This window comes from Amphiprion ocellaris, chromosome 21 (assembly GCF_022539595.1).
Source record: "Amphiprion ocellaris isolate individual 3 ecotype Okinawa chromosome 21, ASM2253959v1, whole genome shotgun sequence".
NCBI lineage: Eukaryota > Metazoa > Chordata > Actinopteri > Pomacentridae > Amphiprion > Amphiprion ocellaris.
Genome location: NC_072786.1, coordinates 3,400,318 through 3,427,982, shown reverse-complemented (window position 1 = coordinate 3,427,982; position 27,665 = coordinate 3,400,318). Strand labels below are relative to the sequence as shown.

The following is a 27,665-nucleotide window of genomic DNA, read 5'->3' as shown; positions in this document are numbered from 1 at the left end:
CTTGTGTTGTTTGTCTATTTTTTTGTCATTTTGTTTCTTTTTTTTGGTCAATCTGCAGTTAATGTCTTCTCTAGAATTTTTACACTTTGAGGGCCGGATGGGACCCTCTGGAGGGCCACTTTTGGCCCGTGGGCCGCATGTTGGACACCCCTGCTCTATGAGGTCGGTAAATGTCTGTGAAATTCAGGCATTTTGTTATCAATTTTCATGATAGGCAAAAACAAACGATGACGATATTGACCGATATCACATTTTTATGCCGGTATCGGGTCGATATCGGACATCCCTAGTTAGCATTATAGAGTCAGAGTTTAGAAATATGAAATGTATGTATTTATCTTTGTATTTACTGAGGAAAAAAGTGCACACAGTATGTAAAAACAAGTAAAGGGAAGTGTTTTTCCAGTAACAAGGAGAATCGGCAAACTGCAGCACGACTGAGGAAACATGTTTACATGATACACTCACTGTGCTGGCAAAATACTAACAATCTATCATCTCGCCGGGAAAATCAGGGTAATTTTACTGTTACTAGGCAACCAAGGCTTAATAAGTGAGGACAAGCTCCGGAGCGAGAGACGCAGGTGTCCACCTCCACCGCTCTCACCTGAGTTAGTCAGCGAGACGAGCTGCAGTGCATCAGGAAGAAGTGGGTTAATGTCTCGGCCTTAATGGTGGCATCTGCTGACGTAAAGCTGAACAGCTCTTTATGTGCTCCGTATGTGGAGCCTGCTCTATGGGAGAAGCTCTTATAATAATGTCATCTTTATGGAGATATAAGCAGGGGTGTCAAACATGCGGCCCGTGGGCCAAAAGCGGCCCTCCAGAGGGTCCAATCCGGCCCTCAAAGTGGAAAAATTAAAGAGAAGACATTAACTGCTGGTTGTAAATTAGTAAAAGTATCAATTTAAAATCATTTCTAGACCATGACAAGTTGTTTTGATCATAAAGTAAAATACTAGATTGCTTATTGTTCTTTTGTTATCTTCTTTTTGTTGTTTTTTGTCTGACTTGTCATTTGTCTCATGTTTTTGTCATTTTGTGTTTCCTTTTTGTCTTGCTTGTGTTTGTTGTCTATTTTGTGTTCATTTTGTTTATCATTTTTGTCCATTTTTTGTCATTTTGTAGTTTTTTGTCAAATTTTTTGTCTCTTTCTTAGTTTTACTTTGTGTCGTTTGTCTCATTTTTTGTCATTCTGTGTCTCATTTTTGTCATATTTTGTCTTGTTTTTGTTGTCTTGTCTTTTTTTATCTGACATTTGTTGTTTATCGCATGTTTTTGTCATTTTGTTCCTCGCTTTTGTCGTTTTGTGTCTCATTTTTGTAATATTTTGCTTTGTTTTAATTGTTATTTGTCTTTTTTTGTCTGACTTTTGATGTTCTAATCATAAAGTACAATACTGGATTTTTCATTGTTCTTTTATCATTTTGTGTCTCGTTTTTCAAATATTTTGTCTTGTTTTTGTTGTTTTTTGTCTGACTTTTATTGCTTATCTCATGTTTTTGTTGCTTTTTTGTCTTTTTTTGTCTGACTTTTATTGTTTATCTCATGTTTTTGTTGTTTAGTTTCTTGCTTTTGCCCTGCTGTTTCCTTTTCATCTCATTTTTGTTGTTTGTCTCCTTTTTGTCATTTTGTGTTTTGCTTCATTCATTGTTTTGTATAGCATTTTTGTTCATTTTGTTTCACACTTTTGTCATTATTTGTCTTGTTTGTCCATTTTTTGTCGCTTCGTAATTTTTTGTCGAGTTTTTTGTCGCTTTTTGTTTGTTTCGTGTCATATGTCTCATTTTTTGTCACTTTGTTTCTCGCTTTTGTCGTTTTGTGTCTCATTTCTGTAATATTTGGTCTTGTTTTTGTTGTTTTTTGTCTTTTTTAGAGTAAAATACTATGTCATTCAGTTCCAGATACCTGTGACGGTATCGGTTATTGGCAAAAAAGCCAATATCGGACAGTTTGAATACTAACACTAGTAGTACTATTTTTGTTATTAGTAGTGTGAGTTATGTGATATTGACTCAGACTGTCTTTGAATAAAGATCTTTAATCACAGTAAGGACACGTCATTATATGGGGTGGGGTGGGGTGGGGGGGTGGGGGGGTGGGGGGGGGGCCTGCAGCATCCTGTGTGAACTTCTTATTATCCTAAATGAATAAACGCATTAAATTATCATGGGTGTATTTCAGGCATGATGTTATACTGCCCCTCAGTGGCCAAAAGCAGGTACTACTTCTACTGGCCAAAGCTGCATTTCTTGGCTTGCATAATTACAGGCCATTTTATGTAAGAGCACTGTGACGCATTAGGAAAAAAATGTATTAAACAACATCAAATCTGCAGAAAACAAGACACAAACTAATACAACTACTTATTTTTACCAGCAGCAATAATAATAATAACGTTAAAATACATACATACTGCAACTAGATGGCTCTTGGCAAGTTTGTATGTGCGGTACCTTTCAGAATAAGAGACTTTAAGTAAGACAAGAATTAAGCAGTGGAAGATGTGTGTGAATAATCCTAAATTTAATATAATAGAAGAGATCTGAGCTGTGATTTTAACAGCAAATACTCCTCTGAAGTTGACTTATTTCCTGTTTGCAAACTGGGCAAATTTGAGAGTAAATTTTAGAAAGAAAGACTGATTTAATATCAAGTGTGTGTGCGACTGTACTACTATACATTTTCACACAGAGAGACGACACAGAATGTATGATGATGCATACATCACAGTTTGGTGTCATGTGCTCATCCAGCCTTCACACACGTGTGCTCAGGATTCATTTGGATACTTCATTTCCTTCATTCTGATGCCTTTAATACATCAATTTGTGCCTATTTTACATCAATTTACAGAGAAAAGGTTTTTCCTTTTGTTAAAGAGAGCACAATATTCAGGCACTGGGTGATAAATCAAAATATAATGAATTATAAATAGACCTAAGAACGAAATATGAGCTCAAAATTGCTATTCATATTGTCCTGAGTAAAGAACTAAAAAGAAAATATGAGCATTCGATTGATATGAGCTTTTCAAAATAAAAGTCTTCAGCTTCTCCTTATTTGGGGAGAAAATCGCACGTGTTTTTAACATTGAGGGGGACGTGGAAAATGGCACACATGCATGAATCATGCATCCGTGTTAGCGTAGACTGGTGTAAAATTCAGACAAAGGGTGACGATTCAAAACATAAGGATTCTGTATTGCTTTCAATTGTTTTTTTCTCCTGTATATCAACTTTTCTCATGAATGATCTCTTCTGAGTAGTTATATTTTGTTTTATTTCGTGTCGTTTGTCTCATTTTTTGTCATTTTGTTTCTTGCTTTTGTCATTTTGTGTCTCATTTTGTATTATTTTGTCCTGTTTTTGTTGGTTTTTTGTCAGATTTTTGTCATTTTGATCATGAAGTAAGATAGCTGTGACTAAATGTTTTGTTCCTTTGTAGACACTCTGGATGTGATCTGGATGTTGTAATGTGGAAATGATAAAGTGAGGCATATTGTTGTTGAAATTAAATTTATTTTTCGTAAGAAATTTCAGGTTGTTCATGATGTTTTGTAAAAAGATAATTCCTTAAATGTGAACATTTTCAGAATGTACTTTTTTGCACTAAAACAAAGGAAACATTTGGAGTTTTGGTTATATATAGGTTATTATGCTGTGATTTTACTGGTCACTTGAGATCAAATTGGGCTGACTCATCTTTGAGTTTGAGGTATTCTGAAGAGAAAAAGCTATACTGTTTTTGTTTTTTCAAAATAAAAGCCTTGTGCTTTTTTTCTGTTTTTATGGGAGGGAATAAATACACGTGCACTACATGCTGAGGGGGATGTTTCCTGCATCCTCTTCAAATCTTCTGCACCCACTGCCTTCTGCTCATGCCAGAGTTCGTGGAATAATCCGGGTTCTTTTATGATAAATAAGCCACTTGCTCTTCCGGTTAAAACAGATTTTTATTAATACACAAATATCTATCCACAACCTGTTCATTTTTTAGCAGTAAGTTGTTTTTAAGTAGACTTTGTCGTTCTGTCTGGGGTGATTATTATTAGCAGAGCTCGTAGATTAAATTACTACCCCGCTGGGGCCGCCCCGGCTGCCATAAGAGGTCACAACTCTATCATTTTACCCACGACGGAGTCCACGGTGCATGCTGGCCGGGAGAGCACGCTGCAGAAACGTGACCACGCCGAGACAACTTACGCAGCGGCGCGGACCAATCGCGGCGCGCGGAGCCGCGTACGTCAGCGGGAGGCGGCGTCACGACCGTAGGTGCGGCGAGTAGCAACGGCAGTTATTCGTGGAGGTTGGAGGAAAATTCGCCCGTTTAGCCACTCAAAACATCTGCTCGGCAGTCAGGGAGACCCCTCACACGGAGCAGAGAAGCGGTTATCAAAGCTAAGTATCCGTCCGGTTCGCATTCGGACGACGAATTTGACGGTATCGCGGCCAGAAATTGTATTTACATAATCAGCTTTGCCCGGTATTGGCAGCGGGTTGCCGCCGGTTCTGCCACCGTGTCTTGTGGTCGTTTAGCAACAGCGGCTAGTTAACGTTAGACGCCGGTGAATTAACACGTTATTGGGATAGATATTGTGTGTAAAAGCGCGGGCCCCGACAACAGTGTGTGTTTTTACATGCATTTTTCATCATTCAGATAAACAAGTTATACAACCAGCCAGGCTGCCGCTTCGTGGTCATCCGGGTCCCAAAGCCCGCCGGGTTCGCCGCCGCACTGTCGGAGAGCGCGCGCTGTCTCGTGGCCAAATGGTTCAGCATCCGTGCGTTTCTGAGTTTTTCGACACGATGGAAAAGGTTCCGTTAGAGCAAGGTTAACCGGAGCGGAAACACAGCAACACAGAGACTTTAATTCACAGATTTGGATTTTTTTCTTCTTCTTGGGCTTCATTTAGAATAAACTGTGGGAATAAAAGAGGAGTGCGCACCAGAAAAGACTGCCGATCTAATTCAAAAAGTTTAAAAAGGACTCGTCCAGTTGAGTAATGGTCATTAATACGATCCACTGGTTCAGGAAGGGCTTGCGGCTCCACGACAACCCGTCGCTCAAGGAATCTCTGCTGGGAGCAGACACCGTCCGCTGCGTCTACATCCTCGACCCCTGGTTCGCAGGATCGTCCAACGTCGGGATCAACAGGTGGAGGTGAGCAGAGCCCTGGAACACGTGCTGACACAGATGTATAGATCAGAGGGGTAGATTTCTGAAGGGGCAACATTCAAAGCACGTGCATTTACCCCCACTCCTCTTAATGTACTCCATATGGATAGAGGGGAGTAGCAGTATCAATTTGCACATCACAAAACCCTGGCACATTAAACCATGTAAAACCCACAATAGAAAAAAATGAGCAAAAATACCATATATATTTATATATAAATAATGAAAACTATTAATTAAAATATTTTTTAAAAATATCCTATATATATATATATATATATCCAAATATAGAAAAAATAGTAAAAATAATATATTTATTTAGATATAAACAATAAAAACTAATAATAAATGTCATATCTATTTATATGTATGTGTATGTATGTATATGTATATATATATTTATATATATATATATGTGTGTGTGTAAAAATCTGTAAAACCCAAATATAGAAAAAATAACTAAAATAATATATATTTATTTAGACAATAATAAAAAATAGTAATCAGCATACAATTTAAAATTTGAAATAAAAAAATTAAAAATGTAAAAAAAATTTTATATATATGTGTGTGTGTGTAAAAAATCTGTAAAACTCAAATATAGAAATTTAGATATAAATAATAATAAAACTAATAATTAAAAAACTAATGACTAATAGTTAAAAAATACAGAAATATGTGTATGTATATATATATATATATATATATATATATATATATATATATATATATATAATCTGTAAAAAAAATAGCGAAAATAGTATATATTTATTCAGATACAAGTAATGAAAACTAATAATAAAATAAAATAAAACTGATGAATTTTTGCAACAGTGGGTTTTACAGGGTTAACGCACTGAGTTGACATGAAGCAGGTAAAACAAAACACTTTGTTAGAAGTATACACGTCTGTATAGGATTCCTGTACTACAAGGTAAAATACATTTAAGTTAACTTCCTACATGTAAATCAAATTTGATTTGAATGTGCAAAAGTGTCATTTGACACTGTATTTACTGTGAAAAATATTAATTCTGAACTAATATAACCACTGAATCTGTTGTCGAAAATGGAGTTGCATCCATATGCATTGCATTATATTACGATTTTATGCCTGGTCCTTGAATTTGTGTTTTCTTTTGCATAAGTAAACATATTTCTATCATTAATTGATGCAGAAAAGGCACAAATTCTTGTATAAAAATTTCATTAGAATGCAGGAAATTAAGCATTCAAATGCATCCTTTGTGTACAATGACTGGATGTGCAGGAGACTGTGATGCTCGCATGTCATACATGAATAAACACCATAAACTGATGCAGAAAAGGCACGAACTGGTGCATGAAAATTCACCTGAATCCAGAAAATGATGTGTTTGATGCTCATAATTTCCCGGGAAGCTCCATCCAGACACCTTGCATAACGTGTCCTCCCTCAGTGCTCCAACAAAAACTACAACATATTTAACATTAAATCATTTCTTTTTCCATAGATTAACATTTCCTCTCAGATTTACCCACTTTACAGCGAGAACTCTGTTGACTTCAGAGAGTATTTGAGATTTGCTGTTTAAATCGCAGATCAGACCTTTTCTGTTTGCCTCTGCCCTTATATTAAATTAAATCTGGGACTCCTTTCATATTTTGCACTACGCCGCCTTTCCAAGGCACTTTACTGTTACTTTGGTCTTGAAAGCTGACACAAATACACTTTCAAAGGTACATTTGTCGCCCGTTGCCTCAATTTCCACCATAAATTGATGCAGAAAAGGAACAGACTGGTGCAGCAGAATTCACCAAAATGCAGAAACTAACGCGTTTGACACTCAAAGACCCCTGCTGAATGTGTTTACCCCTCAATATTTAAATAAACCCACACCCGTGTGTACGATGACTGGATGTGCGTCTTTCAATTAATTTGTTAACCGATTTAGTAAATTGACACATATTTTTTTCATTTAGTCGTTGATTTGTGTAACTCTTCAAGCAGAAAAGACAAACATTTGCTGCTTTGAAATTCTTAAATGTGACGATTTTTATAATTTTTTGGTTCTAGATGGTCACAAACTTAATTTGTTGGGATTTGCACAGATAAAACAAACACTTTAAAGCTGCCATATTCACAGTTTTCTGCTTTTTTCCAGTCAAAATGATAAATCCAAATGAAATCGACAGTTAAATGAAGACAAAAATAACTGGCAGCTACAGCTACCCAAGAAGTTTAAAGCTTGGTTTATTTGGTGATAAAATGTGTTTCAGATTTGGCTTTTACCTTTTGTTTTGTGACTACAATGCTTCATTTGTTGGAGGCCAAACACCGCTTTATTAGTACCTGACCCAGTTACAAAACATTCCTGTTGTCAAAAGTCTCCAGACACTCAAAGATAGGAGCAAGACTTCCTGTCAGTGCAGAAATATGTAAGGGATATCTTGGCGTGGCATTGTTCAACAGGTCTTATCTTGTTTTCCTTTCAAGTGCAGATGTTGACTTCCACAAATGAAGTTTAGAGGAGGTGAAATGAATAGTTATTTCCATAATCACCTGCTATGTTGATTATTTCTTTCCTTAATTGATTAGTTGTTTGGTTGAACAAATGTCAGAAAAAACAAAAGTCGGTGTTTCTAAAAGCCCAAGATGACAATCTCAGATGTTGTGTTTTTGTCCACAACCTAAAGATATTCAGTTTCCTGTCATAGAGGAGAAGAGGAACCAGAACATATTCACATATAGGAAGCTAAAATCACCAAATTTCGACTTCATTCTTTAAAAAATTGCTCAAGTGATTGAATTTAAAAGGGAAAAAGGGTAACTGATTAATCATTGTATATATATATGGAAGAAAATCATCCACTAGTGACATAAAATCATCCACTAATGACATAAAATCATCCATTAATGACATAAAATCATCCACTAGTGACATAAAATCATCCACTAATGACATAAAATCATCCATTAATGACATAAAATCATCCACCAGTGATATAGAATCATCCATTAGTGACATAAAATCAGCCAATAGTGACATAAAATCATTAAGTAGCGACATAAAATTATCCACTAGTGACATAAAATCATCCACTAGTGACTTAAAATCATCCACTAGTGACTTAAAATCATCCACTAGTGACTTAAAATCATCCACTAGTGACTTAAAATCATCCACTAGTCGCTAGGCAGCACTACTTGAAACCATAGAAACACGAGTTGTTTGTGATGTGACTATAAGATCCCAAACGTATGATTTGCACCGTTAATCCAAGTGTTTCCAGTTCTTCTTAACGTCCTTAGATGTACTAGAACATTACACTGCAATCACCTTTAAACAAAACCCAACAAAGAACAGCGGAAACATCAATTATGCCAATTAAACCAAGTGAAATATAATGATTGGTGACATCACGCATAATTTATAACCTACTTTTCTTCAAACAGTATTTTGGTGTGTTGATTCTCGCCTCCCTGCTAGACTATAATTATCGTCGAAGTGGGTCCCGGTCTGCTTTTTTGCTGATGTAATGCTAAAAAGAAAAAGTTTCCTGAATTCATTACAGCACACACCACATATCCCCACTGTGGTTGCATTCAGATCAGCAGTTATTTCTGATATACAGATGTAGAGAGAGAGCTGTAAATACTGAATTAACGAGCCTCGCTTTAACCTCTTTACATCCTCACAACACTGTTCTGATCTGGCGACGAGAATATGGATCATTTAAAAGCAGGGGTGTCAAACTCATCTTAGTTCAGGTTCCACATTCAGCCCAATTTGATCTCCAGTGACCAATAAAATCACAGGATAATAACCTAGAAATAACCACAACTCCAAATGTTTCCTTTGTTTTAGTGCGAAAAAATACATTCTGAAAATGTTCACATTTAAGGAATCATCTTTTTACAAAACATTATGAACAACCTGAGATTTCTTAAGAAAAATACATTTAATTTCAACAACATTCAGCCTCAGTTTATCATTTACACATTACAACTTCCAGATCACAGAGTGTCTACAAAGGAACACAACATTTAGTCACATGTATCTGGAACTGAATGATATAATATTTTAGTTTATGGTCAAAACAACAAAAGTCAGATAAAAAAAGACAAAAAAACAAGACAAAATATTACAAAAACGAGACACAAAATGGCAAAAGAACAATCTAGTATTTTACATTATGATCAGAACGACTTGTCATGGTATAGAAATTATTTTAAATTTATAGTTGTACTAATTTACAATCTGCAGTTAATGTCTTCTCTGGAATTTTTACACTTTGAGGGCCGGATTGGACCCTCTGGAGGGCCGCTTTTGGCCCACGGGCCGCATGTTAGACACCCCTGTTTTAAAGGAACACTGTGTAGCTGACATTTCTTGAACTCCAGACTGTCTGGAAGGGTGTATGATTGTTTGATAACCGAGGCAGGAACAGGCTGTTTGGGTTCTGGTGACATTAATAAGTATATGAAGCTTTAAAGGCTCATGTGACAGAGATAAGAGAGAGGACTGTTCACCAGTCCATCACCCACAGCCAGTTACCTTTAATGTTATGTGGAAGCTCTTCCCGGTCAAAGCAAATAGTTGGCAACACTTCTACCCGACTTGATCCCAGACATTTGTTCCACAGAACTGAACCTTTCCCTGCCAAATTTAATAGATCACACATTTAGCAGCTGAATGAAAATGCCCCAGAGGTTTTGCAGTGCAGTAGGTGTCTCGCTTAATGTTTTTGTTTCCTCTCTTACTGGTTTGCATTGCGGTGCCATGTCGTCTGTGGAAGAGTAGGGCAGCAGCAGCAGCTAAGAAGGCGTGCCTGTTATGAGCATCCATGTTATGCTTCCACAGTTATATAACAGCAGCCTGGGGTGATGCAGTACGCCCTCATTCATTCCCTTTTATTTTATTTTTTATGCCCGTATCACACATGCACATGGAGTAAAAGCCTTGCGAAGAGGAGAACATAGTGAGAGGATTAAGATTTGTGTTTTTCCGAGTCTAGAGACCGTCCTGATGCAATAGTGGTTGAGTAAAAAATCCATAAGATGTGTTCTTTGTGCACTTTTTTTCTCTGTAGTCTTTTTTTACAAATACAGAAATCGATGGTTCGCTTTTTAAGTCTAGATTGAAAACCTATTTATTCAGACGTGCTTTCGAATCCTAGGACTGTTTTATGGTTTTTATGGTTTTATGCTTTTCTTAGTTTTGTGTTTTTATGGGTTTTATGGTTTTATAGTAACCAAAAATTGCATTGTTTTATTATTCTGTCTGGAAAGCACTTTGGTCTTCTTCTATGTTGTTGGAAAGTGCTCTACAAATAAATTTTTGATTGATTTGATTGATTGATGTACAAGTATGAAAGGAAAAAAAGCAAGTTTCTACATTATTTCTGTAGCACCTTTACAACTGGATTTACAAGGTGTTTAACAAAACAGAGCAGCAATAAAACACAAATCATCCACTAATAATATAAAATCATCCACCAATGACATAAAATCATCCACATCTGTTGTCTTTTTTAAAAATTCAGAAATCCATGTAAAAGTATGAAAGAGAAAAAAAGCAAGATTCTACATTATTTCTGTAGCACCTTTACAACTGCATTTACAAGGTGCTGAACAAAACGGAGCGGCAATAAAACACTAAAAGTAGCAATAAACCATTAGAAAGACACAACACCTTGTACACATCTGTAGCTCCTGACAGTAGCTGACGGTTATTTTTTTAATGTTGGATTAAATTATGATCTGTTGCTTGAAAACTGAGTAATATTTACATAATACTTATTTCCAGTTTCGTTAAAAGAGCTATGTGTAATTCTGTAACGTTTAGGTCTCTGGTTTTGTATATCTCAGTGTACTTTCCTCGAATCAAGACTAAAACATACCAATGCAGCGAGACACTATGCCAAGCTTGCACTGGCCTGCAGCATCTGTAATCAACACTCGTTCCGGTACGTTTATTATCTAAAATGCTAGTGAAGGGACCTTGAGACCTGTGGGGTGAACCTCGGCTAGCCAGGCAGGTCAGTGCCGAATGACATAGTCACAATAAGTTTCCCTCCCCTCTCCCCGACTCGGGCAGGCATGGCATAAGTAGGTCAGTGTGTTAGTGAAACATCCCATCCCGTTCGTCCTCTTTGACCTACTTCTTTTCTCCCGCTACTGCAAGAGACGCCAACACGGCAGCGAGCGCTAATCCCAACAAAGCTGCGTGCATCTGATGTCCATTTTCACATCATGCTTTAACGCTCAATGCTGTTTAACCCAGTCGACGTTCAGGAAGAAGACTCCAATAATTCCTTAAAATCTTCCCTTAAAAAATGTATTTTAAAAAAGCCCCCAAATTTGGCAAGAAAATTCTTGTAAATACTTTCAAAAAATGAGTAGAAATCTTCCAGAAAAATAGTAAAATGATTGCATATTTATCGATAAAACTTCTCGTGTTTTTTTAAGAACATTCACAAAAAAAATCAACCAAAATCCAGCAAATTTCGTTGGATTTTGGTTGATTTTTTTTTTTCCACCAAAAAATGTTCAAAGATTCCCCCCCCCCCAAAAAAAAAGATTTCCCACAGAAGTTTCACTGTGAAAATATTTTTTTTCCCCACATTTTCAAACTTTAAAACGGGTCAGTTTTGACCCGCAGGACGACACGAGGGTTAAATCAGGAAATTACCACTTTTTATCTTTTTTTTCTCTGTAGTTCTACCCTACAACTGAACAAAAACATGACTGATTGAATCGTGAGACTTTCGTAAAAATTTTAAATCGGCGCTAACCACTATTAGCCAGAAGATTACAGAAACTTGTATAGAAATTGTTGAAGACTGGATCCAAAATGTGGAGCAAGTGCTTACCAAAATGATAAAAATCATGAGCAAGCATATGATTTATGACACAACTGTCGTTCATGACGTGTTTGAGTTCTCTCTACTTCCAGTTCCTTCCAGGTAATTGGTGTGCTGGTGGTTTACATTTAGCCCACATGAAGCACATTTAATTGTGATTGTACACTTTGGAAGTCTGACCTAAAAATTAATGATAGCAACAGAAACAGGATAATAACTATCATTACAATCTCCACACCTCTGCTTTGGCTTCACATCTTATGATATATTGTTATAATATATTTTTTTTCAGTTGAAAGGGGTGTAAGCTGTGAGCACAAATCAGCCAGCTTCTAAAATATTGCCACAGAATGCTCTTTTCCTGTAAAATTCACATAGTAGTGCTTTGGTGAATCCTATTACAGTGGCCTTGTACAATAACCTGGTTAAGTGATTGTAAAGATATAATTTATTAGTTGTAATATTTGCATTGTGGTAATAAATAAGAGAGTGAGAGCTGTGTATTTGAGTTTTTTTCATATCAGTAATAGACATGATTAGACCCAGATGATACAGGAAGCTTCCGCCTACAAGTTGTACCTATAGCAACAGCACAGGAAGCACCGTATTACTGCCACTCCGTCTGCATGCATGTATGTACCTGTGGCCGAGTGTTCTGGTGTTTACATTTAGTGTATATGTTTAAAAAGAAGCTAATGCTACAATAGGAAACAGTGAAATACACTTCTGACAGTGTTATAAAAGCAGTTAAACGTGTGTGTTAGTTGTACTGTCGCCTCCCGGGTCAGTATGTTGTCTTTTTGTCTGTTCACTGACGTCACACACAGAGGTGATTACACTCATGTGGACGAAGGCTGGTTGACTCATCCACTGTCCGCATGGTTCAGACTGAAGGGTTAGTTTGGGCCTGCTTTAATAATAATAATGATAATAACTATAAAATGGCACCAGGAGTGATAGATTGTGTATTAAAGCAAGTACTGGAAGTACATAAAACAAAGAGAAAGATGTCATCAAAATACCCAAAGTGAGTGAATGTAATTGGTTTCTTAACAAAAATAACGAAACTCTGATTCTTACCCAAAAACAAGCAACAAGAGAAACAGAACCAAACAAGAAAAACACTTAGAGAGTGTAGTCCTCCTCCAAGGCTGTTCATTCCCCCATATGGAATTGGCAGAAATGCAGCATTTTTTGTAGAAATGCAGCATTTGTTTATTAGTTATTGATGATCAGAAATCAGAGCAACATAGAATGTGTCCATTTAATACAGATGTACCCACAAACAATGACCTTGCACTGAGCACAGGCGTGTGTTTTGCATGTGTACATTATAGGGATGTAACAATACACTCAACTCACAATTCAATATGATTGCAGAGAAATTATGACTGTAAAAGATTCCTTTCATTATTTCTGAGAAAAAACACATTTCTGAGGGATGTAACAAAATACAAACTGTGCAATGAATGCATATTTAAAAACCATATACATATTTAGATATATAAAAACTACAAATCATATTTTATCTTTAACAAAATAAAGAGAATCCCTTATTTTTATTTCTCTGAGGTAGGGCTAGCTGTGCAATACAACGCATATGTCCTCTTCTTAAAAGTGCAACTGAAATGATATTTTATCTTAAACAGCAAAAAATAAATAAAAACTGGATTTTCAAAACAAATCCCACGTTAAAATAACTAAATGAAAAATTTCCTTTTTCCTTTTTGGAGACAAAAATGCTGCCACACCTGACTTAAAACTGGTCTGTGCATCCTTGATTTCAAAATCCACGATGTCTCTCACTGCGTCTGAATACCTGACAGTAACGTACGACGTCGAACAAGTGAACTCAAAAGTAGATTACACCCTCTGCTGTTTAAAAAGGGCATCACGATTAATTTTTCATCCCAGCCGATTTGAATCGTCACACATTTGTATCGATTTTTAACTGTCTCACGATGCATCGTACGTTATGTATGGATACCAAATCACGTGAACTAAATATGTAGCAGGCGGGGGAATTGATGAGACACGGGAAAAAAAACCCCACAATTTAATCAGTTGTTCCTTGTATCATTTCTGACGGATAAGTCCCAATAAATCTGCAGCAGTAGATTTGTAGTAGGATCACAATCATGTGATCATCAGCAGGCAGCTGACGCAGTGTTCACTCGTTGTCATGGTTAAAGTGACACCGTGCCGATAGCTTGCCATGATACAGAAATCTTTAACAAATCACCACATTTGTCCAAAATGATTAGAATTTTGTCCAGAACTTGCTAAAAAAATCCTCTTTTACTGTTCACAATCTGTTCAAAATGAGTTAAACATTTAGGACGGCTTATAACGGTTCCAAAAATGACTACAAACAAAAACACGTCCAAAATGACTCAAATTTCACCTCAGAAAATAAATGTTCTCAAAATGTTGTTAAAATTTGTCAAAAATGACCCAAAATGTGTGCAGATGACTAGAAATTACTCAAAGTTGTCCAGAACTTGCTCAGATAATCTTCCTTAATTGTTTAAAATCTGTCCAAAATGAGTTATGGATTTGTAGTAGGATCACAATCGTGTGATAGTCAGCAGGCAGCTGACGTAGTGTTCACTTGTTGTCATGGTTACAGTGACACCATGCGACTATCTCGCAGTGATACAGAAATGTATAACAAATCCATGGATCCAGACAGTAAGCCGCATCACTACCACAATCTAATCAGTTGGTCCTTGTGTCATTTCTGACCTTCCCCGAAAATGTAATCCAAATTTGTTAGTCTGTTTTTAAGTAATGTTGCTAATAGACAGACAGACAGACAGACAAACGTACGCTAATCGTTACATAACTCACATAAATAATAAAGAGGTGTCACTGTATCACATTGACAAGAAAAAAGTTGCGTTTCAGCTAATAAACAAGCTAATAAACAGAGATTTGTTAGAGGAAACTCTGTTAGAAACACTGTCTGAGCCGCCGTAACCTGGACACACTTGTTTATTCATGCAAAGTGGAAGTTAAATTGGGCTGTTCAGGGGTAATTACAAAGAGGAAAATTGGTGCCCTCGAGGGAGATCACGTTATTTCCCTTTATAGTTATAGCAGGTTTCAAATGCCAAAGCTGTGCAGGAGTAAAGTGAGGGTGAATGTAACAGGCAGTTATATTTAATGAGGAATAATTGCTTTATGAGGCAAGCCAACTTGAGTCCTTTTTGGAAGTTGTGTAACAGGATATTTACACACTTTAGGCATCTTCAGTTAATTCACATATTTTAACTTTTATTTTTCCTTTGAGAGCTAAGAAAGCAGATTCAGTGAAAAGCTGGATTGTGTTTATTATCATACAAGGTTAAGAAAACCAGCAAATAGTCACAATTTGGCCATTTTTGCTTTAAAACAACTGAAACTGAGTTGGCTTATTGATGATCGACCAGCTGTTTACTACATGATTACTTTGGGTGTTCAAAACACAAAACCCTGAACTGTCTGAAATGATGTTATGAAGAGTTTAGATCAGGGGTGTCAAACATTAGACCCGCGGGCCAAAACCGGCCCTCTAGAGGGTCCAATTTGGACCGCTGGACGACTTCATAAAGTGTAAAAATTCCAGAGAAGACATTAACTCCATATTGTAAATTAGTAAAACTATAAATTTAAAGTAATTTCTAGACCGTGACAAGTTGTTTTGATCATGAAGTAAAATACTAGATTGTTCTTTTGTCTTTTTGTGTCTCATTTTTGTAATAGTTTGTCTTGTTTTCGTTGTTTTTTTGTCTTTTTTTTGTCTGACTTTTGAGGTTTGATCATAAAGTAAAATACTATATTGTTCAGTTCCAGATACCTGTGACTAAATGTTGTGTTCCTTTGTAGACACTCTGTGATCTGGAAGTTGTAATGTGGAAATGAAAAACTGAGGCTGAATGTTGTTGAAATTGAACTTACTTTTCTCAAGTAATTTGAGGTTGTTCATGTTTTGTAAAAAGATAATTCCTTAAATGTGAACATTTTTGCACTAAAACAATGGAAAAAGGTTGGAGTTGTGGTAATTTATAGGTTTTTATGCTGTGATTTTACTGGTCTGGCCCAATGAAGATCAAATTGGGCTGAATGTGGAACCTGAACTAAGATGAGTTTGACACCACTGGTTTAGAGACAAATCACTCCTTCTTTAGATCGAAACAATATCTTAGTGTAAGTGTACAAATACCACAACAGACTATTCCGTCTGTACCATTTACACCGTCCTGTTCTTGTCTGCTCTTGGGTTCTATGATCTATCAGCAGTAGCCTTCATTGGATTATTCGTGTCGTTGAGAATGTCAGGTTGTTGGGCCTGTGGCATTGTTATCTAACGGTGACACATTTACCAGAAATAGGCTTCTTCACCGCCATTAAAGTGGCCGTTTGTCCCTCTGCCCCCCTGGTTTACTGAATTTAGCTCGGTCAGACATTTCTGATGACTCACAGATCTGCTCTGTTCAGATTGCTGAGCCTCTGACACATTTCCATTCCTCTCATGGATGGCCTTTTCACATAACAGAGTTTTGTCCCCTAGATTGAGGCTTGTACATGTAGTTAAGTCCACCTCTGATGGGTTGGACCCAAGTGTTGACTTTTCTCACCTGCTATTTTTTTCTTTTCGTACGTGCTAATTAGTTAATAGAAGGGAAGCTGCATTTATGTTCCTATTGTTCAGAACAGCTGTCAGTTTCAACCTTGTTCAGTGTTTTTCATGCCACTCTTTCATGTCACTCTTTTATGGCATCACTGACTTGTGCAAGTTCGTACGAGAGCTGCAAAAATTTATCCATTATTTGGCAACTATTACATTATTCTCCAACTATTTTGACAATCAAGTAATCTACTTAATTTTTTTTAAAGGGAAAGAAGTCTAAATTCTCCAATATCTGTTTTCTAAATTTGGGTATTATCTGGTTTCTTTCCTCATTTTTGACACTAAACTGAACGTCTTTGGGTTGTGGACAAAACAGGACAGTTGAGATTGTCATCTTAGACTTTCCAAAACACACTAACCCACATTTTTCACCGTTTTCTGGCCTTTTTGTGAACCATACAACAAGTCAATTAAGTGACAAAGGAATTAGTACATTTATTTATTTTATCATTTACCACATTAACAATGTCTAGACTGGATTTATGGTTCATTTGATGTCATCTTCATTGACAAAAAATGCTTTTCTGTCAAAAATAAGGACATTTCTGTGACCCTAAACTTTTGAACAGTAGTTTATCTTGGGCCATAAAACTCATCACCAGCTGCATCCTTATTCTTGTAACTTATCAGTGCAAGAGGAAGAATTGTGGTCAGGCTGGGATCAATTTGGGGAAACAAATTGTGTTGTTTCCTATCTATACAGAGCGCCGCTATTGTGATGTAACGGAAGCAAACATTGGTCTGAATCCACTCCTTTCATCTCCAGCAAAAAAAGAGGATGTGTTCGTTATAATCTTTGAGTTTCTTTCCTCTGGTCCTGTTTAACCTGAACACCATGACAATTAATGATGTTGTAGCATCTTTTTGAGCATTAACTTGTGTTGGTGTTTCCTGTAATCCTTCAGGTTCTTACTGCAGAGTCTTGAGGACTTGGACTCCAGCCTCCGTAAGCTCAACTCTCGTCTGTTTGTGATACGAGGCCAACCCACTGATGTCTTTCCCAGGCTCTTCAAGGTGATGTGTCCGTCTGATTTAGTCACCAAGCTACAGAACCTGGGTGCTGTTACCACTAAATATATTAATGTTTCTTTGTTTTCCAAGGAGTGGAAGATTAATCGTCTGTCTTACGAGTATGACTCCGAGCCCTTTGGGAAAGAGCGAGATGCAGCTATTAAGAAGCTGGCCTCTGAGGCTGGAGTGGAGGTGACAGTTCGCATCTCCCACACACTCTATGACCTGGACAAGTGAGTTAATGCCACCGTCTGCCATAGCAAGAGCTTATGTAATATCATTTGGCATGAAAACTGAGGTTTGTCCTTGGTTCCCTCTCTGCAGGATCATAGAGCTGAATGGAGGCCAGTCTCCCCTCACCTACAAGCGGTTCCAGACTCTCATCAGTCGCATGGATGCAGTGGAGGTTCCTGCAGAGTCCATCACAGCTGAGATCATGGGGAAATGCACTACGCCGCTGTCTGAGGACCACGATGACAAGTTTGGGGTTCCTTCCCTGGAGGAACTTGGTGAGTTCAGCCAGAAAGAACAACAGCTGGAGTCGTTTACTTCAGATTTAAGATTATTGCTTTCAACTTGAGTGAATCTGACAATATAATGCCTTATTTTAGTCTTTTCAAAGTTGTTTTTGAGCAAACACCTGTCTGCAGTAACTGAGTGGAGACTAGAGGCTTCTCTGTGCACGGCTACGTAGCTAGCATCTACATTAGCCTGTATATGAGACGTTTGGGGAACATTAGTAAATTGCAGTGTTTGCCATTAAGATGTTCAGTAAGTGAGCCATTTTGGGTGCATTTTTATTCATATGTTACATCTATAAGATGCACTTAGCCCAATTGATTTTGATGCACAAATTACATTCTTCTTCATTCTTGTATATAGTGTACATATTATTATTATTATTATTATTATAATTATTGTTGTTACTGTACATGTGTTTAGTGCTGCTTTGAAAGATGTTGTTGCTGTAACAATGGAAATTTCCCCTGGTGTGGGGAGCAATAAAGGATTATCTTATCTTATCTTAGTGGGAATGTAGCACAAAATGGAAGTGCAAGCAGTCAGTACTGATTAAAATAATCAGGATTATCATTATTGATGTAGTTATGCAGCCCTAGTCCAGGATAAAATGTGATGATTGTATCCTGGACTAGGGATGTCATGGTCCTGGAGAACCGATAAAATAGTGCCTGGATTTCACCGGCGTTTACTGAACTCGTAGAGGAATGGAGGGAGAGTGTGAACTGTTGTTCAAGACAATTAAAATATATATATATATGTCAGAAATATGGCATTTTTTCCATAATTTAAGTTGAAGTAGTTCTCTTATTTTGCATGGACAAAGTTTACAGTGGAAAGCCTTGTTGCATTTGAGAATGCATCCTATGGGGCATCACAATAAAATCAGGCATGATGTGTTAATCCCACGACAGGAGATATGTGATGTTACTTAAAATTAGTTAAATATCCCACATATATCAGTATCGATCAATATCGGAATCAGAAATTGAGAGTTAGACAATATCAGCATATAGGTTATTGGCAAGAAAGCCAGTATCAAACATCCGTAATAATTGCACGTACTGAAAATGAATAGAAGGGTGAATTTTAATGTGTGCTGTTGATGTGGTCCCTGCAGGTTTTGATACTGAAGGTCTGTCCTCAGCTGTGTGGCCAGGAGGAGAGACTGAAGCCCTCACAAGACTAGAGAGGCATTTGGAGAGGAAGGTCAGTCCAGTCAGATAAGATCCAGCAAAGAAAATTATCTTCAGCCAAGCTTCATCCTCCTGCAGTTTAATTTAAAAATGGATTTTACAGTTATGTAAGGTAACATTTTTAGCTACAGATGTCAGTTGCAGGTTGTTCCTCTTCTAATGTGAACCTCGATAGCAATCTTTTCGAATGTTAAGACATAGCAGGCTGTGTTCATCTCCTTATCTGACCATGTGACTGTGCTGCCATTAGGCGTGGGTGGCCAACTTTGAGCGTCCCAGAATGAACGCCAACTCGCTGCTCGCCAGTCCGACCGGCCTCAGCCCCTACCTGCGCTTCGGCTGCCTCTCCTGTCGCCTCTTCTACTTCAAACTCACCGACCTCTACAGGAAGGTAAACGTCTAGAAGAATGTGTGATGATCGGATAATTAAGCCTGAAAAACAGGTGTCCTCTTAGCTTTGAGTTCTGACCAAGTACACTTCCAGAAGAGAAGATTTGCATTTTGAGTAGAGGCTCCTATAGATTAAGTCTGTGATGCTGCATGGTGGGTTATCTGCAGCTTCAGTGTTGCTCGGGAAAATTTAAGCTACATATAAACAACCAGATGGATGCGTTGTCTTCAAGTTTAATGTATCTTGACGTAAAAAACTTTTTTTAGAGTAACATCAATCAGCACGACACAATAGCAGGACTGGAGGGTAGTAGATGCTGCTCAGATTTAAGAATCATAATCAAGAGTACCCTTTTGCCCAGTTTGTAGCTGATGTCTGCCTGAGTCAGTAACACTTTCCCTCTGCCCACCAAGGTTAAGAAGAACAGCTCCCCTCCTCTCTCACTCTACGGTCAGCTGCTTTGGCGTGAGTTCTTCTACACGGCGGCCACCAACAACCCCTGCTTCGACAAGATGGAGAGCAACCCCATTTGCGTGCAGATCCCCTGGGACCGCAACCCCGAGGCGCTGGCCAAGTGGGCGGAGGGCCGGACCGGCTTCCCCTGGATCGACGCCATCATGACCCAGCTGAGGCAGGAGGGTTGGATCCACCACCTGGCCCGACACGCCGTCGCCTGCTTCCTGACCAGAGGAGACCTGTGGATCAGCTGGGAGGAGGGCATGAAAGTAGGGCATGACACAGTTTTTTTGTGCTGATCCCACACTGACGAGAGATGATAAGATCGTTTCTCATCATTGTTTGTGTTCAGGTGTTTGAGGAACTGCTGCTGGATGCCGACTGGAGTGTGAATGCAGGCAGCTGGATGTGGCTGTCCTGCAGCTCTTTCTTCCAGCAGTTCTTCCACTGCTACTGCCCCGTGGGTTTTGGCCGACGCACAGACCCCAATGGAGATTACATACGGTGGGGTTACATCTATTACAACACTTCCTCCTTGTCACAGGAACAGTAAGATGACATTAACGGACACAGTTTGGAGTTTTCATGGAAAACAGGAAATTGTCTGAGTGACCCCAAACTTTTGAATGGTAGTATAGGTCAACCTTAACTCCTTTAGAGCAAATTTAGCTCATATGGAGCATCTTTAATTAATATAGAGCAACTTTAACTCATTTTAAAGTGACTTTAGCTCCTTTAGAGCTATTTTAACTCATGTAGAGCAACTTTTACTAATGTAGAGCAACTTTAGCTAATATAGAGCAACTTTAGCTAATATAGAGCAACTTTAACTAATATAGAACAACTTTAACTCATTTTAAAGCAACTTTAGCTCCTTTAGTGCTATTTTAACTCATGTAGAGCAACTTTAGCTAATATGGAGCAGCTTTAAGTCCTTTAGAGCAACTTTGACTCATTTTTGAGCAACTTTAGTTCATGTACGCTACCGTTCAAAAGTTTAGCGTCACTTTGAAATGTCCTTATTTTTGAAAGAAAAGCATTTTTTTCAATGAAGATAACATTAAATGAATTATAAATCCAGTCTAGACATTGTCAGCGTGGTAAATGACTATTCTATTATTTCTTTTTCTGTGGCAACGAACACAATACACAACATTTTAAATAAGTGTACAAAAATTTGGGCCTACATACACACCTTATAGTAACTTAATCATCTCTGTTGTTGTGCTCTTAACAGTGGCTGCAGTTACATACTGTCAGTAGTATACCAGCACACAATTATGTTTTGCAGGATAAATATTTAGTTGAATTCTTAATGAAAGACTGTTAAACTGGCAAAATAGTATGACAAAAAACATTAATCCATTCACTCAACCCCACTAATAGATTTCAGCTATAGTATTTTAAAATAAAGACGATAAACATCATTTTTCGTGTTTCTTTCATGTTTAACTTTTGATAGAAAAAGTCAGAAAAATCTTAAAATATTGTGTCCTATGGTATCTTTGTGATTACATGACTAAGAAAACAGATACACAGAATTAAGAACTACTTTTAAAAAGACACAACTGAACAGTTAAATCACTGTTTGTGTCGAGTTATTACAAGTTCTGGCTGTAACTTCTGTCTGTAGGTGAATGATGCCATTAGACTGATAAATCAGTGGCTAATCCCACCACCGTAGATGTGATCCTTTTCCTAGAAATCATTTAAACCACCCATATGCCCACTCTAAACCTCTTCATCTCTTTGCTCAGGCGCTACCTGCCCATTCTGAGGGGATTTCCAGCCAAGTATATTTATGATCCCTGGAATGCTCCAGAGGCCGTGCAGAAGGCAGCAAAATGTATTATTGGAATGCATTATCCAAAGCCCATGGTGCACCACGCAGAGGCCAGCCGCCTCAACATCGAGAGGATGAAGCAGATCTACCAGCAGCTCTCCTGCTACAGGGGTCTCGGTAAGGACACACAAACATCTGAATATTAAAACAAAGAAGGATCAGCAGATAAGCAGGGATCACCTTTCATTTTTTCTACGGGGTCAATATATAATTGAGGGACTTTTGAAGTCCATGGGATATACCTTGCATACACTTTTATTAAAAGTTTAAAAAACTACAGTTTTTTATGTTCATTATGCTCATGTCTTGACAAATTCCATTATTATTTACTATGGAAACAATCACTTATTAAGAAAAAATGACTGGATGTCACTAAAATGTCAACTAAATAACCATCCAAATTTAATAACAACCACCTTCTAAGTTGAGATGATTCTAAACTTGTCCAAAATGACTCAAAAATTGTCCAAAATGACTCAAAACTGGTCCAAAATGACTTGAAAATTATCCATAATTATGGAAAATTAGTCCAGAATGATATGAAACTTGTCCTAAATGACTTGAAAATTATCCCAAAGACACGAATATGATCCAAAATGATGAGAAAAGATCCAAGCTGACATAAAATTTGTTGAAAATGACAAGAAGATTGTCCAAAAGGACTCAATAATTGTTCAGAATGACTTGAAAATTATCCATAGTTACGGAAAATTAATCCAGAATGACATGAAATTTGTACTAAATGATTTCAAAATTATCCCCAAGATACAAAAATTATCCAAAATGATGAGAAAAAATCCAAGGCGGCATAAAACTTGTTCAAAGTGACTCAAAAATTGTCGAAAATGACTCAAACATTGTTCAGAATGACTTGAAAATGATCTATAATTACGGGAAATTAATCCAGAATGACATGAAATTTGTCGTTGAGAAATATCCCAGACACAAAATTGATCCAAAATGGCAAGAAAAGAACCATGCTGACATAAAATCTGCTGAAAATGACAAGAAGATTGTTTGGGTCAATTTATAATTGAGGGACTTTTGAAGTCTATGGGATATATCTTGCATACATTTTTATTAAAAGTAATAAATAAAAAGTGCAAGTTATTGATTGTGTGTTCTTTCCATCTGCAGGCCTTTTGGCTACAGTTCCATCCAACTCTAATGGAAATGGTAATGGAACCAGTGAGACGTCCTCAGATGTGATGGGATTCCCTGTTGAGGCTTCACACGATGCTGCAGCTCCATCAGGTACAAGACCCCTTCCTCTCATGCACTCCGTAGCCTCTAGCAGTCATGTTTTTTAACCAAATCTCTTTAATTTTTGTTTGTTTTTTTGCAGTCTATCAGATGCCGGTTCACTCCCAGGGAGACTGGCAGAGTGGGGTCATGATGTACCTGCAGGGGGATCCACAGTCCAGCATCAGGACACACCAGCAGGGTGAGGACCAGCAGCTGCTACACCTTCACTTCATTCATCTCATCATCCAGGCTTTAATTTAGTGTTTGTGATGAAATGGAGCCCTTGTCCTCAGAGGTCGAGGTCTTCTTGAAACTCTCCTGAGTCTCCAGTAGTTTTTCTGTTGGGTCAATATATAATTGCGGGACTTTTTCTAACATAGTTGACATTTTTGCTGTTTTCAGGTCTAAAATCTACATGGCCGCCTATAACCAAACACCACATGGCATTTTTACAGAAAGATTCTTCTAAATATTATATATACAACTGAGTAAAATTGGAAGTTATTTATAAAGATATTGTAGTAAACCTGTTGACATGCCATAAATCCAAGGTGTTTTGTAATGGGTAACTTAGTTTAAAGTGACACAATTTGTTCTTTCCCATATAAAATTTGATATATTTCCAAAAACGAAATATCTGTCATGATTATCTCAACTTAATAAAAAGAACACAATCAAAACAATTTCTGAATAAACTCATTTTATTATTGTTTAGCTAATCAGAAGGTGGTTGGTATTAAATTCAGACGGTTATTTAGTTGACATTTTAGTGATTTCCAGTCATTTTTTATTAATAAGTGATTGTTTCTATAATAAATAAATATGGAATTTGTAAAGACATGATCATAATGAACATAAAAAGCATTTTTACTTTAAATAAAAATGTATGCAAGATATATCCCATGGACTTCAAAAGTTCCTCAGTTATATATTGACTCTGCTAATCCTTGAATCTTCTTTAAAGTTCCAGGTTACTCAGCTGGTTCCAGCATGATGTGTTACACTCAGAACACCCAGCAGATTCCTGGTGCTGCAATTCAGAAAGGTGAGCTGAAACAATTCACAATGATTAATTTATAATTAACCAGAGAGCAAAAACACTATTTAAAAGTGCTGTCTTATTATTCTAAGCTGTAGTTAATGGCTAAGTAGTATAAAACTGCTCTTCTTTGGCGTCTTTCTGAACTGTGCTGTTGTTGTTTCAGGGCCGGACCACCACCCCTCCACTCAGACCAGCGGCAAACGGCACAACGAGGACTCTGGGAACGGCAAAAGCTCTAAAGTCCAGAGACAGAGCAACCACTAAAGAGGTCAGCTGTAGACACATCGATGATACTTCTCCTTAAGTACATCAAACTAGGATGTTAATGAGTTGTATGGAGGATGGAGGTCAATAACTTAGGCTAAGGAAAACTACTGAACACCAAAAGAAACTCAACAATGCCAAAATGAGAAAACTGAAACAAAAATAGCTTCTAGTTTTAATAATTTAGTTTTTTTACTGAAGCATAATATACATTTATTTTCATTAAATGGTCAGAAATAACAAAAAAAATGCTGCCATGTAATGTTTAGTTTGTTTCTTCTTATTATTTTTGGAAGATGTTTAACCCTCCTGTTGTCCTCATTTACAGGCACAAAAAAATATTGTTCCCTTGTCTGAAAAAATCAAAAAGTTCACCAAAAAATTCCCCAAATTTATAAAAATTTGCAAAATCTTCAGGAAGAAAATTCCAAAAATGCCTTGAAAGTTTCCCTTAAAAGTTTTATTTTTTTTTAAAAATCCCCAAATTTAGCAAGAAGTAAACATTGAATTTTTTTTTTTTTTTTATGAAAATATTTTCAAAAAAATTAATAAAAATCTTCCCCAAAAAAATCCTAAAATTATCTTTAGTGATTCCATATATAGCAGTAAAACTTCTAATGTTTTCTTTAAGAACATTTGGGGGAAAAAAAATCAACCAAAATTCAGTGGATTTTGCTGGATTTTGGTTGATTTTTTTCCCCGAATGTTCCCAAAGAAACATTTTTTTAACTTTTATTTTTTTCCACCAAAAAAATGTTAAAAAGTTTACCAAAAATGTTGAAAATGTGGAAATTTTCACTGTGAAAATATTTTTGTTTTTTCCACATTTTCAAACTTTAAAACGGGTCAATTTGACCTGCAGGACGACACGAGGGTTAAGTGATTGGCAAACAGTTGATTGTATTTTTTCTGCTTTGCTTGATTTAAGCTTCACTGTGGTGCTTCGCCATATCGTGGATTTTTCACTATATCGTGTGATTTTGCGCTATATAGATATTTTTAGATATTCAACACCGTGAACTCCCATGGTGCAATTGCAGCACAACAGTTCAGCCATAGCAACCGGCTCTGCGATCGCTACATTATGTTAATTATTTTTGTGGTAAAATAAAAAAGTGGAAACGATCTAAAAAATAGTGATTAAAACATATTAAAAGAACATTTAATTGAACTAAAATGCAGCATTCAGCATCTGGCCTTGTCCATTTCACGTCGATGTCTGATCGCTGTGCCTAGTGTTGCTCTGTGGTGTGTGGGGAGGGTTTATAAGGCCTTAAGATATATATAAATAATGAAATAAATATTGTTGCTACTTCACAGATTTTCGAGGGAGCACTGTACCAGCTTCTTTATTGAAGTTTATTTGCTCTAAAGTAGCTAATGGACATTTTTTTGTTCTTGACATTTAGAAATTTGCTTTAAATTTCCTTTGATATGGATGTCAGTGTTTCAGTTAAACTGCGACCTCAGTGACATCCAATCAGAAACCAACTTCTGCAGATGTGTTTAGAAAGAAAACATTGGTGCTAAACTGCTCAGAAATGGCTGAATCTTTGGACGTGTTTCCTTTCCTTACAGTTACATCACGTTCATATGTTTTGTGAGTACACTATACTGTCTGAATTAATCACCGAAACAGCATTTCTAAACATTCCTGTGTGCTTTTCTGCTTTCTCCTCATGCAGGTGTTTGTGCAGACTTCCCGTCACCCATATCACGTACACGACCAAAACAAAACGGACGCTAAGACTCGCTAAGAAATTTTGTTACAGCACTACGACGTCGCATGAACACACCTCCAGGACGAAGCATCCCAACCCGTCACTAAACGCATCCACACGTCTCTCCACTAATCGGACTGTCTGCTGCGGTGTGGACGACACGGCCGAAGAAGAGGCTGCTGCACTGCACTCACGTCTGGGTTCATATTTACTGGGGACTAAAGCCCTCGTGTATATAATGAAATTTGCTAATTGCAGCTCACATACAACTTGTACATATTTGGATATTGTATGTGTGTTTTCTCTCTTTGTGTAGTCATAGACCCATTGATATATTTTTGATATGAGAAATCATTGTGGATGGGATCGTTCTTTTGGACAAATTTTCAATAAAAAAAACAACAGCATTTATAGACTGTCCGTTCAGACTAATCAAAAGAAAAGCTTGTATCTCCGCTACTCTCTCATTTACTCCCCAGATTGTTTTCGTCGAGCCATCCAGTGTATATATCAACTGAAGTGTTTTGATGATTTCCATTCTCTATCTCAGTACTAGTGGACTTGTTTCATTCCTTCCCACTATAGATGCAATATCACTCTATCATCTTGTCACCCTTGTTGATGGTTTTTGAGAAAAAAGGCGAGAGGAAAGCGGAGTCTTCATGTCTTTATGGTGCCCTTGTATAATCCCAAATAAATGTACCACTGGAGAGAACTGTTTCACCTGCTTCTTGTTCCTTCTCAATGTGCTTGTTTTAATTAAAACTGGGTTAAATATACAAATGGTTTCAGTCTGTTCTTTGGACCTGAGGTGTTTAAACCAGTCAAAGACCCCCCTTTGATTACTACTAGTCCCATACGAAGCACCATCTTTTGGGATTTTCTCCACACCTCAAGAGTTATGGATGCCGATGTTTTGGCAATTGTAGATGAAAGTTTGATTAAAAAAGACACAAATTGATAAAAATGAGACAAAATTATGAAAATGAGACTCAAAATGATAAAAACGAGACAATGATAAAAATGAGACGTGACAAAAATGAGACACAAAATGATAACGACAAAATGATAAAAAGAAAATGACAAAAGAGACAAAATGATAAAAAATGACAAAAAAGACTCAAAATAAAAATGAGGCACAAAATGACAAAAATAGACAATGAGACACAAAATTACAAAAATGAGACAAAATGATAAAAATGAGACTGATAAAAATGAGACAGAATGACAAAAATAGACAAAAGAGACACAAAATGACAAAAATGAGACACAAAATGATGA

General features: G+C 37.1%; 1 protein-coding gene across 1 annotated transcript; it reads left to right on the top strand.

The window, feature by feature from the left end:
- Positions 1-4,254: 4,254 nt before the first annotated feature.
- On the top strand, positions 4,255-27,167 carry LOC111568768 (cryptochrome-1-like). The gene is made up of 14 exons (XM_055006567.1): positions 4,255-5,163; positions 17,602-17,710; positions 17,798-17,940; positions 18,032-18,216; positions 19,347-19,435; positions 19,673-19,813; positions 20,227-20,538; positions 20,622-20,773; positions 22,027-22,229; positions 23,250-23,366; positions 23,458-23,556; positions 24,322-24,402; positions 24,563-24,667; positions 26,349-27,167. Exons 1-13 carry the CDS (start codon positions 5,006-5,008, stop codon positions 24,661-24,663), a joined length of 1,890 nt encoding a protein of 629 aa, XP_054862542.1. The 5' UTR covers positions 4,255-5,005; the 3' UTR covers positions 24,664-24,667; positions 26,349-27,167.
- The last annotated feature ends 498 nt before the right edge of the window (positions 27,168-27,665 follow it).

What these genes read in the sequence shown, in the direction of transcription:
- LOC111568768 (XM_055006567.1), top strand. Translation starts at nt 5,006, where the DNA reads ATGGTCATTAATACGATCCACTGGTTCAGGAAGGGCTTGCGGCTCCAC. An exon ending in AGAGGCATTTGGAGAGGAAG is followed by an intron (nt 19,436 to 19,672) that starts GTCAGTCCAGTC and finishes TGCTGCCATTAG; the next exon opens with GCGTGGGTGGCCAACTTTGA. An exon ending in CATCAGGACACACCAGCAGG is followed by an intron (nt 23,557 to 24,321) that starts GTGAGGACCAGC and finishes TCTTCTTTAAAG; the next exon opens with TTCCAGGTTACTCAGCTGGT.